A 16,265-nucleotide genomic window follows, 5' to 3' on the forward strand; every position below is an offset into this window, starting at 1 on the left:
CACCCACACACCACACACACACACACACACATATCCCGTTCCGTATCCGTATCCTCAACGTACCCTGAATCCGGCTCTGAATCCGATTCTATATGTCTATATGACGCGCAGGAGGAGCGCCAGCAGCGCTTGCAAGACATCGAAGAGAACCGACAGGAGCGGATGAGCAAGCGACGGCAGCAGCGCTACCATCAGACGCAGAACTTCTACAAGAGCCTGCAGCTGCTGCAGGCCGGCAAGCTGCTGAGGGAGGGCGAGGATGGTGTCGCCGAGGACGGCAGCCCCTTCGAGGACTACTCGATATTCCTCTACAGGCAGCAGGCGCCCATTTTCAATGATCGCGTCAAGGATCTCGAACGGAAGCTACTGTTCCCCGTAAGCCGGTGCTCCTGCTCTCCCGCTCTCCTGCTGCACGCCGCCTGATCTCTTTTCGTCTCTCGATACAGAAGAGAAAACTAACCGCTTCCCCGTTAACTTTTCGCCCAAAATATGTGACTACCAGCAAAAGGTTGTTTTCCAACTGATTTCCATGTTGTTCGGCGATCCCTGGGGGATCCCGTCTAAGAGAATGCTGCGCTCCGCTCTAATATTTGTTGTGTTTTAACCTACACTCAGAGAAAATAGCAATGAAAATTAAATATTTGCAAGTAGATTTTTTAAATTAATATCAAAACTCGATCCGAGAGTGGAAATTATGAAAAGAAATTGTTTTCACTTACATTCCGACATTAATATGAAAATAATTGATTGAAATATATTTTTTTATATTTTAATTAAATATACAGTGGGGAGCAAAATTGAGTACATACTCATAATCACTGACTTTAGCCTCCCATAACAGGCAAACGAATAAAGCAGAAGAAACCAAATTTCTTCCCTATATAAATACTTGTATTCTTAACAAATAAACAATAATTACAAGAACGAGTAAAAATTGTTCAAAGAATGAAAAGTAAAAAACCAAAAGAACTCGCATGTACTCGGTTTTGCACTTTTTCATAAAAATTAAAGTAAATCATAATATTAACATTTTGCGCATAGACCCATATTAGATAATACTTTTTTAATACGGTTTGGAATGTTCTCTATCAAATTCCCAAAAATATCTTTTGAAATAGGATTGCACTCCGCATCTATACATCCCCAGAGATCGCCTTGGTTAGATGGCGCTGATTCGTAGTGCTCAAGCCGTCGTTTCACGATTGACCGTAGGTTTTCAATCGGATTAAGGTCGGTTCTTTGAGATAACCACTCCAGCAATTTAAAATTTTGATTAACCAGTCATTCTCGAAAAATTTTCGCAATTTGCTTCGGATTCCTGTCTTGTAAACAAGTTAGTTAAATTCAGGATAAATACATTTCTCCGGAAAATTGAGAAGTTAGGCTTGTAGAAGTTGTAAATAGTCCTCTCTGAACTGAATAACATAAATTTTTTGTAGAGGACCAACGTGCTACCATGTAAAGCAACTTCAGACCATAGTAATAAGGAATAATATGAAATATTGAAATATTATCTAATATGGGTCTATGCACAAAATGTTAATATTATGATTTACTTTAATTTTTATGAAAAAGTGCAAAACGGAGTACATGCGAGTTCTTTTGGTTTTTTACTTTTCATTCTTTGAACAATTTTTACTCGTTCTTGTAATTATTGTTTATTTGTTAAGAATACAAGTATTTATATGGGGAAGAAATTTGGCTTCTTCTGCTTTATTCGTTTGCCTGTTATGGGAGTCTAAAGTCAGTGATTATGAGTATGTACTCACTTTTGCTCCCCACTGTATTTCAAGCTTAAATTAAATATATTTCAAGTTTAAATTAAATATATTTAATATTTTGAATTAAATATATTTCATATTTAAATGAAAAATTTAAAAAAAAATTCTTTTCACTTACTTTCTGGCATTACTACGAAAATGATTGATTGAAATATATTTTATATTTAAAATAAATATATTTAAATTTTAAATTAAATTTTAAAATATATTTAATTTATATGAAATATAAATTTAAAAAAAAGAGAAAAGAAAATTGTAAAAAGATATTATTTTCACTTACTTTCTGGCATTAATATGAAAATAATTAATTGAAATATATTTTATATTTTAATTAAATAAATTTCTTGTTGAAATTAAATTTTTTAAATATTTTACTTAAATTAAAGAAAAATGAAAAAGAGAGAAAGGGATATTGTAAAAAAAACACTTTTCACTTACTTTCTGGCATTAATATGAAAATAATTTTTGTGCCTAAATCAAAGTGAATTCTATAAATGTTCACTAATTTCTTATTTAAAAGCCTAATATTTAATTTAAATATAAGAGGCATTTCTTTTTACTAAGCAATTTTTCTCTGTGTGTAGGACTATCCTGCCAGTTGCTCGTACTAATTGTAGTCCCTAGGCTAGGCTAAGTCTCTAACTAGTGTTAAACCGAGAGAAAATAGTTTTCGTTTTGAGTTTTGATGATCGTTTTGTTGTTGTTTGTTTTTGGTTCCGTTCTTTGATTCTGTTGTTCTTCCGAACTTAAATATCTATATATCTAAACCATTTTGATTTCTCCAACCCACTCCCGAACCGATCCTGATACTCCCCCTACCCTCTCCCCAAAAAAACAAAAAGGATCGTGAACGCGGGGACATACCGTCGGCCCTGCCGCGCAGCGCTGCCGACGAACAATTCAGCGATCGGATCAAGAGCATGGAGCAACGTATGACGGGACGCGGCGGCCTGGGCGGCGACAAGAAGCCCAAGGATCTGATGCGGGCCATCGGCAAGATCGACTCGACCGACTGGAATGTGCGCGAGATCGAAAAGAAGATCGAACTATCCAAGAAGACGGAGATCCACGGGCCCAAGGGCCGCGAGAAGGTGCCCAAGTGGAGCAAGGAGCAGTTCCAGGCCCGCCAGCACAAGATGTCCAAGCCGCAGCGGCAGGACTCGCGCGAGGCCGAGAAGTTCAAGGACATCGATCAGACAATCAAGAACCTGGACAAACAGCTGAAGGAGGGCCACAATCTGGACGTGGGCGAGCGGGGACGCAACAAGGTGGCCTCCATAGCTGGCCAATTTGTGCGCAAGGACGAGGCCAATTCGGACGAGGCCACCACCACCGTCCTCCAGTCCAATACAGTCATACCCAAATCTGTGAGTAGTTTACCGTGTTTTCCCTCTTCGGTTTTTCCCTTTCTTTCTTTTTTTTGTTTGATTTTTCTTTGATTTTTGTGGCTTTTTTGTGGTTCTCTGCTGCAGTTGTTTTAGTGGTTGTAGGGGATGATCCCCAATGCTCCAGTAACCCCAGTATTCCCATATCCTATGCCAAAGTCTAAACAATTACCAAGATGTGGCATGAGGCGCCAGGCAACGTACCAGTTTATGGTGTATTTTGCGCCTCGCCAAAGACTGTGTATGTTGTTGTTGGATTTTGTGGACCGACTCCTCAAAAGAGGTGCCACATCTTGATCTTTGCCTATCTCCTGCCCCCTATTCCCATTCACATTCCTTTGTTGCTGTTGCTGTTGTTAGCTGTTAGGCGCTTCCGCATCTCTCACCGACGACACACACACATGCCATGAGATACATTTAACATCCATCGCAATGCAATGCAAAACTAACCTCAATGAATGTTTAACTGTTGATCTGTTGACCTGTTTGTCCATGGAACACCCCCCTTCTAATGCTCTCCTCCGTTCTTCCCCATAGAGCTCTAAGGTGGCGCTGGCCTTCAAGAAGCAGGCCGCCTCGGAGAAGTGCCGCTTCTGCAAGCAGACCGTCTACCTCATGGAGAAGACCACTGTGGAGGGTCTGGTGTTGCATCGCAATTGCCTCAAGTGCCATCACTGCCACACGAATCTGCGGCTGGGCGGCTATGCCTTTGATCGTGACGATCCCCAGGGCCGCTTCTACTGCACCCAGCACTTCCGGCTGCCGCCCAAACCACTGCCACAGCGCACCAACAAGGCCAGAGTGAGTAACGCCGCCAAATGTCCGTCTCTAGAGTGCTTTGTTAATGTTTATCCTTGGCAGAAATCCGCTGCTGCTGCTGCTGCAGTCCAGGCTGCGGCCCGAGCTGCTGCAACAGTGGAACGGATGGACACCAACCAGGAGGAGGCGGATCAGGCAGCTGCCAGGGATCAAGTGGACTTGCTGGAGACGACAATACCCGCGGATGCCTTGTCCGACGACGAGGCCAATGTGATCGATGAGCACGAGTGGTCGGGCCGCAATTTCCTGCCCGAATCGAACAACGATTCACAGTCGGAGCTGTCCAGCTCGGACGAATCGGACACGGAGTCCGATTCGGAGATATTCGAGGAGGCGGACGACTCGCCATTCGGGGCCCAGACCCTCCAGCTGGCCTCCGACTGGATTGGCAAACAGTACTGTGGCGAAAGCGACGATACGACGGACTCTTACGACTCCAGTGATGGTATTGCGGGTACGCAGGAGGCGAGGATGCTGCCTGGAGGATGCCTAACGTTTTGCATCTGTGTGTATGTGTTTCAGATGACGGCAAGGACGACACCGAGGGCGAGGACTTCAAGAAGGCCCGGGAGCTGCGACGCGAGGAGGTACGCCTACAGCCGCTGCCCGCCAATCTGCCCACGGACACGGAGACCGAGGTGAGGCCCCTGCACGCCGCTGCGGCCATTGGTTGTGGGAAGAGACTAACCTGTTGATCATTATTCTCATTTATTTTCCACGTACTCTGACTCTTAATCCCTGCCCCACTGCCCCCTGACCCCTGCCCCTGACCCCCTGTTGTGGTGTTGGTTTCTCTTTTTTCCCCCTTAAACCATTAGAAGCTTAAGCTTAGTGTTGAAAATGATAAGGAGAACGTGGAGAGGGGATCCCTGCGTTCGGCCAACTCCTTCGAGTCGGCGCGCAGTCAACCGGCCACGCCCACTCGCGTGGAGATGGAGCAGCTGGAGCGGAATGCGCCGCGTAAGTTCAGCAGCGAGATCGAGGCGATCAGCGAGAAGCTCTACCACATGACCAACATGGTCAAAATGAACAAGGATCTCGAGCTGCTGGCCAAGGAGAACCTGGTCAAGAGCGACATCCTGCGCAAGTTGACGCTCAAGGAGAAATGGCTGGCCGAGAATGCGGCCATAGCCGCCGGAATGGCCAAGGGGAGTGCTGCTCCAGCTGCTGCTCCTCCACCGAAGCCCAAGTCCAAGTTTGAGGAAAAATACGAGAAGGTGCAGTCGCTGGGTGCTGTCGAGGCGAAGCCCAAGCCCAAACCCGTCATCGATTTCAATCTGGATGAGCTGAGGCCACGGAAGCCGAACTTCGAGGAGCGGCCCAAGGAGCTGCTGCAGAAGCCCGCGGCGAAGGGCCTGAAGAGTCCCAGGGGCAGTGCCAATGTAAGTCGCTCTAACAGTCTCAAGAGCAATGCCAGCACGCAAGGCAGTCCGCGGGTAAAGAAGAAGGACGACACCCACGATGGTAAAATGCACATTGAGGGGATTCTGGGAACGATCAAGAAACTGCAGCGACAGCAGAGCAAAGACCAGAATCAGAACCAGGTCCAAGACGAGGAGGATATGGACGTGGATGCGGATGCGGAAGAGCTGCAGGGAAGCAAGGAGCTGAACAGCAAGCTGAAGGAGATCCAGGCCACCAGCTTTGCGGGGACAATGGATCACATTCGATCGCAATTGACGATGCCCACTGTGAGCGCCCAGGCAGATCCGGCCTCGGTGGATCTGTCCAAGTACTTTCCCAACCAGAAGCTGGAGAAGAGCGCCGCCCTCAACACGAACAAGAACCAGAAGACCCTGAAGGATGTGGATCTGGCCAAGTACTTTCCCAGCAGTCCGGCCCCGCAGCGCAGAACCGTCGAGACGGTGGCCGATCGACTGAAGAAGTCGCAGACAGAGGCCTCGCTGGCCAAGAGCCAGACCCCGACCAAGCCGGTGGACGAGGCCAAGGAAAAGGAAAAGGAAAAGCCAGTGCCGCCCAAAAGGCAGGCCTCGCTGAACACCTTCAGCTTGCGGGAGCATCAGATGGACGGGGCCTTGGATCTGACCAAGAAGAAGGCGACGCCCGTGAAGGTGGTCAAAGGCACAGCCACCGCTACAGCCACAGGGAAAGGCAAGGTTAAGATTATAAAGAAAATTGTGCCCAAGGGAACGAAGGCCAAGAAGGCGGCTGCCGCCCAAGAGGCAGCCGCAGCCGCATCCAAGGCCAAAGAGGTTGCCGAACGTATTTTGGATGAGATATTGGGCGATGGGGAGGTACGCTCGCCCAGCAGCGAATACCAGCGGCTCTTCCAGGACGAAAAGTCGCCCAGCGATCTGTCCGACAACATCGATCGGATACTCGAGGAGTCGGGCCTGGACCTGGAGCTGGGACTGCCGCGTCGCAGCAGCAAGAAGCTGCTCAAGACCAAGTCCTTGGGCGAAGGCGACTTTGAGCTGAAGCCCAGCGCCAGGGGAGAGCTCTCTGGCGTGCAGAACATCCTCAAGCGCTTCGAATCGATGAGTTCGGTGGCCTCGTCCACGCAGAATAGCGACGAGCAGGCGGCGGCCTTCAAGCTGCGCCGCATGGAGTCCAGCACCAGCAATCTGAGCAGCCTGACCCGCTCCCGGGAGTCGCTCGCCTCGCTGGCCAGCGACTCGATGAGCGATCTGGAGCGGACCATGGACTATCTGCGCAACGAGTGGCGCAACGAGGCCACCAATTTCCTGCAGAAGAAGCGGGACAAGTTCTATGCCCAGAAGGAGGTCGAGCAGCAGCAGCAGCAGAAGCGAGCCGCCGAAGAGAAGGCTCTCGGTGATCTGCCCGTGCAGTACCGCGACTCCAAGCTGGCCAAGTTCTTTGGCCTGGCCTCCCGAAAGTCGCCCGAGAAGCGCAGGTCCCCCACCAAGAAGACGACGACCACAAAGAAGAAGTCGCCCAGCCCCAAGAAGTCCCCGAAGGTGGCCGCGAAGGCCAACAGTTCGCTGGAGGAGCTGGCAAAGATTGGGAGTGCACGGCAGGCCAAGCAGCAGGCAGCCAAGAAGTCGTCGCAGAAAGCCATGCCCCCGAAGGCCCCGCCGAAGCCGGCTACCCCTGTTCCAGACGATTTTGAGGTGTTGGATCTGCTGGAGAAGGCCACAGAGGCCAAGGAAATGGTGGAACGCTCCAAGACAAAGAGTCCAGCCGTCAAAGAGGAGCCCCAAGAGGTACCCGTGGCACCCATTGAGGACATCAAGAATCTGCCCAAGACGGGATGCGACAAGTCGCTGAATAGCTCGCGTCGCGGCTCTCAGTCGAGTCTGGTGTTGTCCCGACGCCAGTCATTGGATATATCCCTGACGGAGAAGCTCCAGCAAGAGGCTTTGGAGGCACTAGCCAGCATGGAAAAGGAACTGGAGCAGACCCAGGAGGTCCAGCACTTTGAGGAACTCTTCCAGGACATGATCTCGGGGGCGGAGCCCAACGATGAGGACCTGGATGCCGATTCCCTGTGCACCACGATCAGCAAGAGTCCCAGCGCCCAGCCCGTGACGGTGGTGAAGCGCGGCAGCTCCGAGGACCAGAGCATCGAGAAGCTCTTTGGCCACTTTTCGGACGAGATGCTGGTCCACGTGGAGTTCGACTCGAACGACGAACTGGTGGGCATCACACCCACAGTGGCCGTAGTCCCAGCCAGCCCCTCGGCGGAACGGGATTGCTTGGACAAGCTGGAGTCGCTGGAGCGGGATGAGGAGCCAACGCTGGAGCTGAACAGATTCCAGACAGATGATTCGGTCCACCGCGATGTGGTCGACGGCAGCCATTTCCCAACGCGACCGCAGCGCAGAGCCAAGAGCAGCTCCTCCTCCAGTGAACCATCGCTGTCGGCAGCCCCTCAGCGGCTGCAGAAGAAGCTGGCGAAGCTGGATCCCGAGGATATGGCGCCCTCGGTGCAGGATTTGCTGCAGCAGGCGTATGCGAAGCCCCAGGACTTGGAGGAACAGGGGAAACCACTGAGATTCCCCAGTCTGGTGATCGATGAAGATCTAGTGGACTCTGCAGAGGAACAGAAAGAAGCAGAGATGCAAGTGGAGCCCCCAGTTGCTGCTCAGGCAGTCGGCAAACCTCAGAGCGCCAGCTCTTCCCGCAGCAGTCTCCTCGAAGTGGGGCCCAAAGCGTCCAAGGTGCCATCTCGCAAGGAGAGCAAGGAGAACTCCCTCGACTGGGACATGGAAAGGCTGCCAGCATCGCCCATGCCCCGTCGCCGGCTGGCGCAGAGTCAGGCAGCGGCCAGCAAGGAGAGCTCCTTGGAGTGGGACATGGAGAAGCTGCCCAACAGTCCTATGCCGCCACGACGCAACAAAGTGCGCCAGCCCTCGCCCACCAGCTCCATCCAAATACTCAACAATCTGCCCTCGGATGGGGACGAGGAGGTGGCCCAGCGGCGGCTCATCGAGGACTTTGAGCGGGAGCGTCGCCAGGCCTTGATCAGGCGCGACGAGAGCTTCGAGGCGACGGCCGCCGAGCAGCGCAGACGCGACTCCCTCCAGAGCAGCAACAGCAACAGCAATTCCAGCAGCAAGCGGAGCCTGCCACCACCCACGCCTCCCGTCCAGAGGAGCAGCCTGGCCCGGCGGGGCGACACGGCTCGGACGGAGACCAAGCACGAGGGCACGCCGCCCATGTTCAAGAAGCTGGAGCTGGACAACGACAGCTGCTCGCTGGCGACGCCCCTGGACTCCACGACCACCTGCTCGACGCGACGCAGCTCGTTTGCATTTATAGAGTTACAGGACAACAAGCCGGTGATCGTGCCGATGCCCAGGAAGCTGAAGCTGCCGAAGCTGGAGCAGCCCAGGTTCGTGCCCGAGCCGGTGGCCGTGGACGAGCCCGTGCCGGAGGTGTTCCAGGGCCGGGCCTGGCCCAAGGTGCAGATCGAGGGAGTGCCCGCCAGTCTGGACAGCGATCCCGAGGAGGAGGAGGCGGAGAAGCTGCTGCCCGAGTACGCCCGCTCCGACTCGCCCCCAGCGGCGGCCTTCAAGAACCGCAAGTGGCCCGATGGCAAGACGATCTTTGACCAGAATCAGTCAGCCTTGCAGCCAGACGACGACGATGATGATGAGGCTATAATGAGCCGATACTTGGAGGCCAGGCGTCGGGTGTCCAAGCACAAGCCGCGCTCCCAGTCGCCGCAGCCCTTCAAGCCGCTCGCCGTCAGCTCCAGGCAGAGCTCCAAGTCGTACAGTGACCTCAAGAAGGGCCCATCCCTGCAGTCGCTGCTGTCGGCCCGCTCCAGCCAGGACACGGACACGACGCACTCCACGGCCACAACAGTGGCCACGGCGCGGCCCGTCAGTGCCTACGTGAACTACGACGAGCCGGTGGACGCCAGCACGCGGGCCCTGCTCGATCGCAGCAAGCGGCTGCACAACCGCAAGCGGGAGTTCGTCAACGAGCGGGTGGTGGAGCGGAATCCCTACATGCGGGAGGTCATACGCAGCACGGACCTGCACCGGGCCGGATCGGATGAGGATCTGGCCAGCTACAGGCCGCGTCACTATGCCAGCACCAGTCGCTTCCCCAGCACCGCGATGCGCAGCAATTACTCAGACTACCTCAGTCCCAGCGGCGGCACCAACACCGGCGACTACCTCAGCGGCCACAGGAGACCCTACTCCACGCTGGGCCTCACCACGGGCAGCAGCTACTACCCAAGCACATCTGTGTCCACATCTACTACGGCCACACCGCGCAGCTCCCATTTGAGTGATCTTTTCAAGCCTCGACGACGCAGTCCCGCCTCCAGCTATGGACGCAGCAGCGATTACGGCCTCCTGCCCGTCAGCAAAGAGTCGTGCGTTATTTCCTAAAGCAAAAATCCCACAAATCATTGACCAAAGCAATTCTCTTTTTACATATATCTATATTTAACCTGTTAATGCCCAGACGACGCCTCAACTACTATCTCTACTGAGGGCAAGCCCAAGCCCCAGCCTCAGCCCCAGCCCCAGAAACCAACCAACCACCCAACCACCCAACCACTAGACACAGATTACACGTATAGGTCCACAAAAATAAACCACCAAAAAAACCAACCCGCCTGCCTGCCCGCCTGCCACTCGATGTGTGCCCCCCACAACAACAAAAAGACCAAAAGAATGCGGGGCACGTGTGTGCCGCCCGGGGTTCTCTACTACCTTTTGTTTAGCCTCCAAGCCTCCACATATGAAAAAAGTATAATGCACTGTCCGGGTACGATCTATGAAGGTAAATTCAAGCAATCCACAAAATTGTACACGAAAATGTTGCGCCTAACCCACGAGCAGCCACACAGACGTTTCGTTTCGTAGTCTCTAAAACCACACATAAAATAGAAATACAAATATAAATATAAATACAATCTACACCGAGCCTCCGTTGAGGCCAAGCGATTGATCCACATGTTTTGTCGTCGTGTGTCTGTCCATACAATGCCTAACGCCCAAAGCCACTCCACTTACGCTCCACTCTGCTCCAGGGACCGTAATCAATGAAAAATCACACAATACAAACCAGTTTTAAATTTTAAGGATATTCTTTGGTGATAGTAATATTTTTATAAATTATTTTTGAGGAAAAAAGAAGTAGAACTACAAAATTACTCTAATTTAAATAATGAAGAGTTCATACAGAGCTGAGGAAAAATGTATAAAAATGTATGTGGAATGTTAATTATAATAATTTTGATTGATATTGGTTGTAACAAAGGTTTACAATAGTTCTGGGTTGATTTCAAACAATAATGTCCTCATTAATTGAGAGCGTACACTCACAATCGTCGGCTGCCTCATGATGAAATTATGTGTTCCCTCAAGGCGCTCTCTTTTCGGGTCTTATTTTGCTCATAGCGACAGGAAACTTCGTTCTCTCTCGCTTCCGGACCACCTTGCATGATTTCATCAGGGGTTAGCTCTTCCTGATGACAGATCTCGCGCTCTCGTGATCCGCTCTCTCGCTATCGGGGTAGGGAACGCGAGCGTACAGGCAGTCCCTATCTTCAAATAGGGGTATTCTCCAATACCTTAGCAAAAAAATATTCTTGTGCACATATCTGTGGGGTTTATGCTGAAAAAGCGTGATTTTTAACAAAAATTACATTAAAAAAAATTCTGATTTTTTTTAAAGAGATTTATTTATTTTTTGCTTAAAATACTGGTATTAAACAAATTTTATAAAAATAATTATAATCACCAAAAAATATCCTTAAAACTTAAAATTTTTTTTTAAACAATTAATCAATTAAAACCACCGAAAAATAATCTTAAAAAATTAAAACTTAAAAATATTGCGGGATATGCATCTTTAGAGTAGCATATTGGAAGATTTCATTCTGCTGCGGATGATTATTTCGGCAATAAAAAATAATAATCACTTGTTACGGTACCTGCTCTACTCTGACTCTGACTCTACTACCAAATCTGACCAATCTCTGAAGATCTAATCCAAATGTTGCTGTTTCCTGTTGCTGTTTCTGTTTCTGTTCCGTTTTTGTACCTTTATGGATCGTACCTAAAGGCATGATAATGATGATGCTGCTGCTGCTGCTGCTGCTGATTAACCCCTTTGATTAAATATAAACTCTGACTAACGCATGTTCAACAGCCTTTCGGCCAGCTGTAATAATGCCCCTCGCTGCAGAGTGTTTTTTATCGTTTATTGTTTATCGTTTATCGCTTGTCTCAGATCCTTGGCCCCTTGCCACGCAGTAAATTAATCCGTATTGATGCCCTGACTCTTGCAGGTACAAACCGAATCCGAGAGCACGTCCCCCGACGAGATTGAGCTCAATTCTGCCACTGAAATATCCACCGATTCCGAGTTCGATAACGATGAGATCACACGCCAGACGGCGCCCAAAATCTTTATCGATGACACCCATCTAAGAAAGCCCACAAAAGTCCAGGTAAGAGGAGTGCTTTAATCTCTTAAGCTAGAGCCTTAATCGATTTCCTTTCCGTAGATCAAGTCCACCATGATCACACCCAATGCTGCTTCTGCTGGCGTGGCCTCCACCGGATTGCATGAGAAACAGCTGGCGGCCCGCGAGAAGGGCGGCAGCTATCTGAAGAAATACCAGCCCCAACCGCCGCTGCCGCAGTTCAAGCCGCTGGTCCAAGTGGATCCCACACTGCTGATCGGCAGTCAGCGGACTGCTGCCACACCGCTGCAAAATCCCCGTCCCGGCGACTATCTGCTGAACAAAACGGCCAGCACCGAGGGCATCGCCTCGAAGAAGAGCCTCGAGCTGAAGAAGCGCTACCTGCTGGGCGAACCGACGAATGGCAATAAGATCCAGAAGTCCGGCTCTACGTCGGTGCTGGACTCGCGCATCCGCAGCTTCCAGTCGAACATATCCGAGTGCCAGAAGCTGTTGAATCCCAGCAGCGACATCAGCGCCGGAATGAAGAGCTTCCTGGACCGCACCAAGCTGGGCGAGGGCCAGGCCAATGATCTGATGCGTTCGGCCACCAGCAATGTGATCAACGATCTGCGAGTGGAGCTCAAGATACAGAAGGCGCCGTCGCCGTCCAGCAACTCCACGGACAACGAAAAGGAGAATGTCTTTGTCAACTGCAAGAACGAGCTGAACAAGGGCATGGAGTACACGGATGCTGTGAATGCCACGCTCTTGGACCAGCTCAATCGCACGAGATCCCCCACCACGCCCACGAACAACCAAAACAACCAGACTGTGATCGAGGTGATTGATCTGGTGACGCCCGAGAAGAAGCCACTGGAGATTATTGATCTGACGCTGGAGACACTAAAGAAACCGAAGATCGATGGCCCCGACAGCAACAAGTTGAGCGAGAAGCAGCTGCAGCAGGAGGAGAAGCTGGAGCAGAAGCTGGAGGAGGAGGAGGTGGCCAAACGCGATGTCTCCAAGGATGTAAAAGAGTGCATACCCGACATACTGGGCGACATAAAGGCCGGCGTCAAGCAGGGAACGAAGGCAACGGGCACCGAAGAGCAGCAAAGCCTGCTGTCGGACGAAGAGAAGCGGGACTCCCCCGAGAAGGAGGAGCACGACGAGCAAGACACTGTCCAGATACAGGTGCCGAATATACCCTGGACGAAGCCGAAACTGGAGCCCATGTCGACAACCGGCAGCAGTGGCGGCACCAGCTGCTCCAGTTCGTCGAACACCTCCAGCATCGAGGACATACAGCACTACATACTGGAGTCGACCACGAGTCCCGACACCCAGACGGCGGGGGGCGGTGGTGGAAAGCACAATGTGCCGCGCCTCGAGGTGCACGACACGAGCGGCGCCCTGATGCAGGTCGACAGTCTGATGATTGTCAATGGCAAGTATATTGGCGATCCGGAGGATGTCAAGTACCTGGACATGCCCGCCGATGTGATCGTGCCGCCAGCTGCGGCTTTGCGGACCAACGAACTGGAAGAGCCAGATGATCACGATGTGGATGTGGAGCCAGTGACGGCCACGCCGGAGCCAGCCGAGTGCACAGTCATCGAGGCAGAACGCCTCAGCACGGGCACGGTTACGGTCAAGGCTCCTCCTCCGCTGCCTGAGATGGGACCACCGAAGCTCCGGTTCGACAGCAAAAACGAGAACAAAATCGAGAGTCTCAAGAACCTGCCGCTGATCGTGGAACGCACGCCGGAGCACAGTCAGGCCGTGAAGCCGATCACCCTTAATCTGAGCAGTGCTGTAGCCAGGACTCCCGATACCCCAACCACGCCCACGGCCCATGACAGCGACAAGACGCCCACCGGGGAGATGCTGTCGCGGGGCTCCGACTCGGAGACAGAGCACACGGGCACGGGCACGGGTACGGGCCAGGTGCTGACGGAGACAGAGCTCTCGGACTGGACGGCCGACGACTGCATTTCAGAGAACTTTGTGGACATGGAATTCGTGCTCAATTCGAACACGGGAACGATGAAGCGGCGCAAGGAGCGCAGGCGTGGGGGGGCCGCCTCGAGGCTGCCCAGCGGGAGCCAGGTGATCCATGAGTTGGCGAGGCAGGCGCAGGCGCCGGTGGTGGAAATGGAGGGCATACTGAGCATCGATATCGATGACATCGAGTTCATGGATACGGGCTCCGAGGGCTCCTGCGCCGAGGCCTATTCGGCCACGAACACGGCCCTGCTGCAGAATCGTGGCTACATGGAGTACATCGAGACGGAGCCGAAGAGAGTGCCGCTGAAGCCAAGCCAGGCCCAGCCTCCGCTCCCAGGCACTGGCTTTGTCGCCTTGCCGGCGCTTGTGACCAAGCGGGATGAGAAGCTGGGCATTGACTACATCGAGCAGGGGGCGTACATCATGCACGACGATGCCAAGACGCCGGTGAACGAGCAGCTGCCAGCCGCCATGACCCAATCCCTGACCGATTCGAGCACCTTGAACGATCTGGACGACGACAGCATGGCCGGCCAGACGCTGCCGACCACAACTGAGGAGAGTGAGGCTCTCACGGTGGTCACCAGTCCGCTGGACACCTCCTCGCCGCGAATGCTGGATCAGTTTGCCAGCATGTTGGCCTCGGGCAAGGCCGACTCCACGCCCAGCAGCTCCGAGCAGCAGCCAAAGACGTCTACGGTGACGACCAGCAGCAGCAGCGCAGCCAACAGCTCGACACCGGGGGGCCATGAATCCAAAGAAGCGGCCGCTGCCGCCACCGCTCCCACGGACGAGGATCTGCAGATCCAGTTCGAGTACGTGCGAGCCCTGCAGCACCGGATCTCGCAGATAAGCACGCAGCATCGCAAGAGCTCCAAGGGGGAGCCGGGGAACACAACTGTGATAGAATCAGCCGAGGCCCAGCTTCAGGCCCAGCCCCTGCAGCCGCCAGACAGCCCGAAGACGTCAGCGATGCGTCCCAGAAGCAGCAGCAGCTCCAGCAAAGTGCCCGAGATACCGACGCTCAGCAGCAAGCTGGAGGAGATCACCAAAGAGCGCACCAAGCAGAAGGATCTCATCCACGACCTCGTCATGGACAAGCTGCAGTCGAAGAAGCAGCTTAATGCCGAGAAGCGACTGCACAGGAGCCGCCAGCGCAGCCTCCTCACCAGCGGCTATGCCAGCGGCGCCAGTCTGAGTCCCACGCCCAAGCTGGCGGCTGCCGCCAGTCCCCAGGACTCGAACTGCTCCAGTCAGGCGCACTACCATGCCTCCTCCGCCACCGCCGAGGAGAAGCCATCCATCGCAGCAATCGCCCCTCCCCCAGTCCCCAGCAATCCCTTGCAGAAATCGGCCACGGCCAGCTATGTCTCCCCCTACCGCACTGTCCAGCCGCCCACACGTAGCGCCGATCTCTTCAAGCCGTCGCGTCCCTTCAGCGAGCACATCGATGCGCATGCCCCCGAGGCCGGCTACAAGCTGAACAAGACGGCCTCCTTCAACAGCGGAACGGGAAGGGCGCTCGGCGAGTTTGTGACCTCCATTGCGCCAGCACGTTCGAATCGCGGTGGTGGAGGAGTCGGCGTTGGAGTCGGTGTCGGAGTCGTTCCCTCCGTGGAGGTAATGAATACATCTGTCTCAATGGAGAACCTGAGGAGAGAGGCCCGGGCCAGGGCTCGGCTCATGTCGAACTCGGATCTCGGTCTTAGTCCAGAGGAGAAGATGCAGATGTTGCGCAAACGTCTCCACTATGACCATCCCAGGCCCCTCAAGCCCAAGCGGCAGCTGGAGGAGCCGCTGTCCGTTGATCTGGACGCCCGTGCCCGCAAAATGAGTGCCTCGAAGAGCGTCAACGATCTGGCGTACATGGTCAACAGCCAGCAGCAGCAGGTGGGCCACTCGGGCCTGGACAAAGATGCCGCGGCCCAGGCCAAGGCAGCGGACTTCACATCCGACCCGAATCTGGCGGCCAGCAGCGGCGGTCAGGAGAAGGCAATGAAGACAAAGGCCGGCAGGCAAAAGGATCCCGAGCGACGTAAGAGTCTCATACAGTCGTTGTCCAGCTTCTTCCAGAAGGGCAGCCATTCGCATTCTGCATCTGCATCAGCGTCCGCGTCCGCATCCACCAGTCCCAAAGAGCAGGGCGGCCCTGTGGCTGCCAGCCACTCTGAGCAGTCAGAGCGTCCCGGCACCAGCAGCAGTGGCACGCCCACCATCTCCGATGGAGGAGGTAACAGTGGCGGAGGCGGCGGCGTCTTCAGTCGTTTCCGTATCTCCCCAAAATCAAAGGAGAAGTCAAAGGTTAGTCTCATTTTGTGGGAAAGTCTGCTGTGGCCACCATCCTAGCCTTTAAGTTGTGTTTTACTGTCGGTGTACTGTACTGTGCGATAAGTGTTTCCATCTATAACATTTCAA

At 53.0% G+C, this 16,265-nt stretch overlaps 1 protein-coding gene across 12 annotated transcripts in view; it reads left to right on the forward strand.

Annotated features, from left to right (window-relative positions):
* Positions 1–16,265, forward strand: part of LOC108155526 (F-actin-monooxygenase Mical) — a 52,944-nt gene that overhangs the window by 33,522 nt on the left and 3,157 nt on the right. For 6 of the 12 annotated variants that reach the window (XR_004472130.1, XM_033390152.1, XM_017286379.2 and 3 more), the window contains 7 exons: positions 112–375; positions 2,624–3,148; positions 3,704–3,967; positions 4,028–4,439; positions 4,508–4,623; positions 11,724–11,885; positions 11,943–16,151. Coding sequence is in view for 11 of the 12 variants with exons in the window: in XM_033390152.1 (XP_033246043.1) it covers positions 112–375; positions 2,624–3,148; positions 3,704–3,967; positions 4,028–4,439; positions 4,508–4,623; positions 11,724–11,885; positions 11,943–16,151 (5,952 nt within the window). In the remaining variant the exon portion in view is untranslated. Of the gene's footprint in view, positions 1–111; positions 376–2,623; positions 3,149–3,703; positions 3,968–4,027; positions 4,440–4,507; positions 4,624–4,803; positions 9,802–9,889; positions 10,209–11,723; positions 11,886–11,942; positions 16,152–16,265 lie in introns of those variants that run through there. The other 6 variants (XM_017286386.2, XM_017286383.2, XM_017286384.2 and 3 more) reach the window with 6 other exon arrangements.

The sequence above is a fragment of the Drosophila miranda genome, chromosome 2, assembly GCF_003369915.1.
Source record: "Drosophila miranda strain MSH22 chromosome 2, D.miranda_PacBio2.1, whole genome shotgun sequence".
NCBI lineage: Eukaryota > Metazoa > Arthropoda > Insecta > Diptera > Drosophilidae > Drosophila > Drosophila miranda.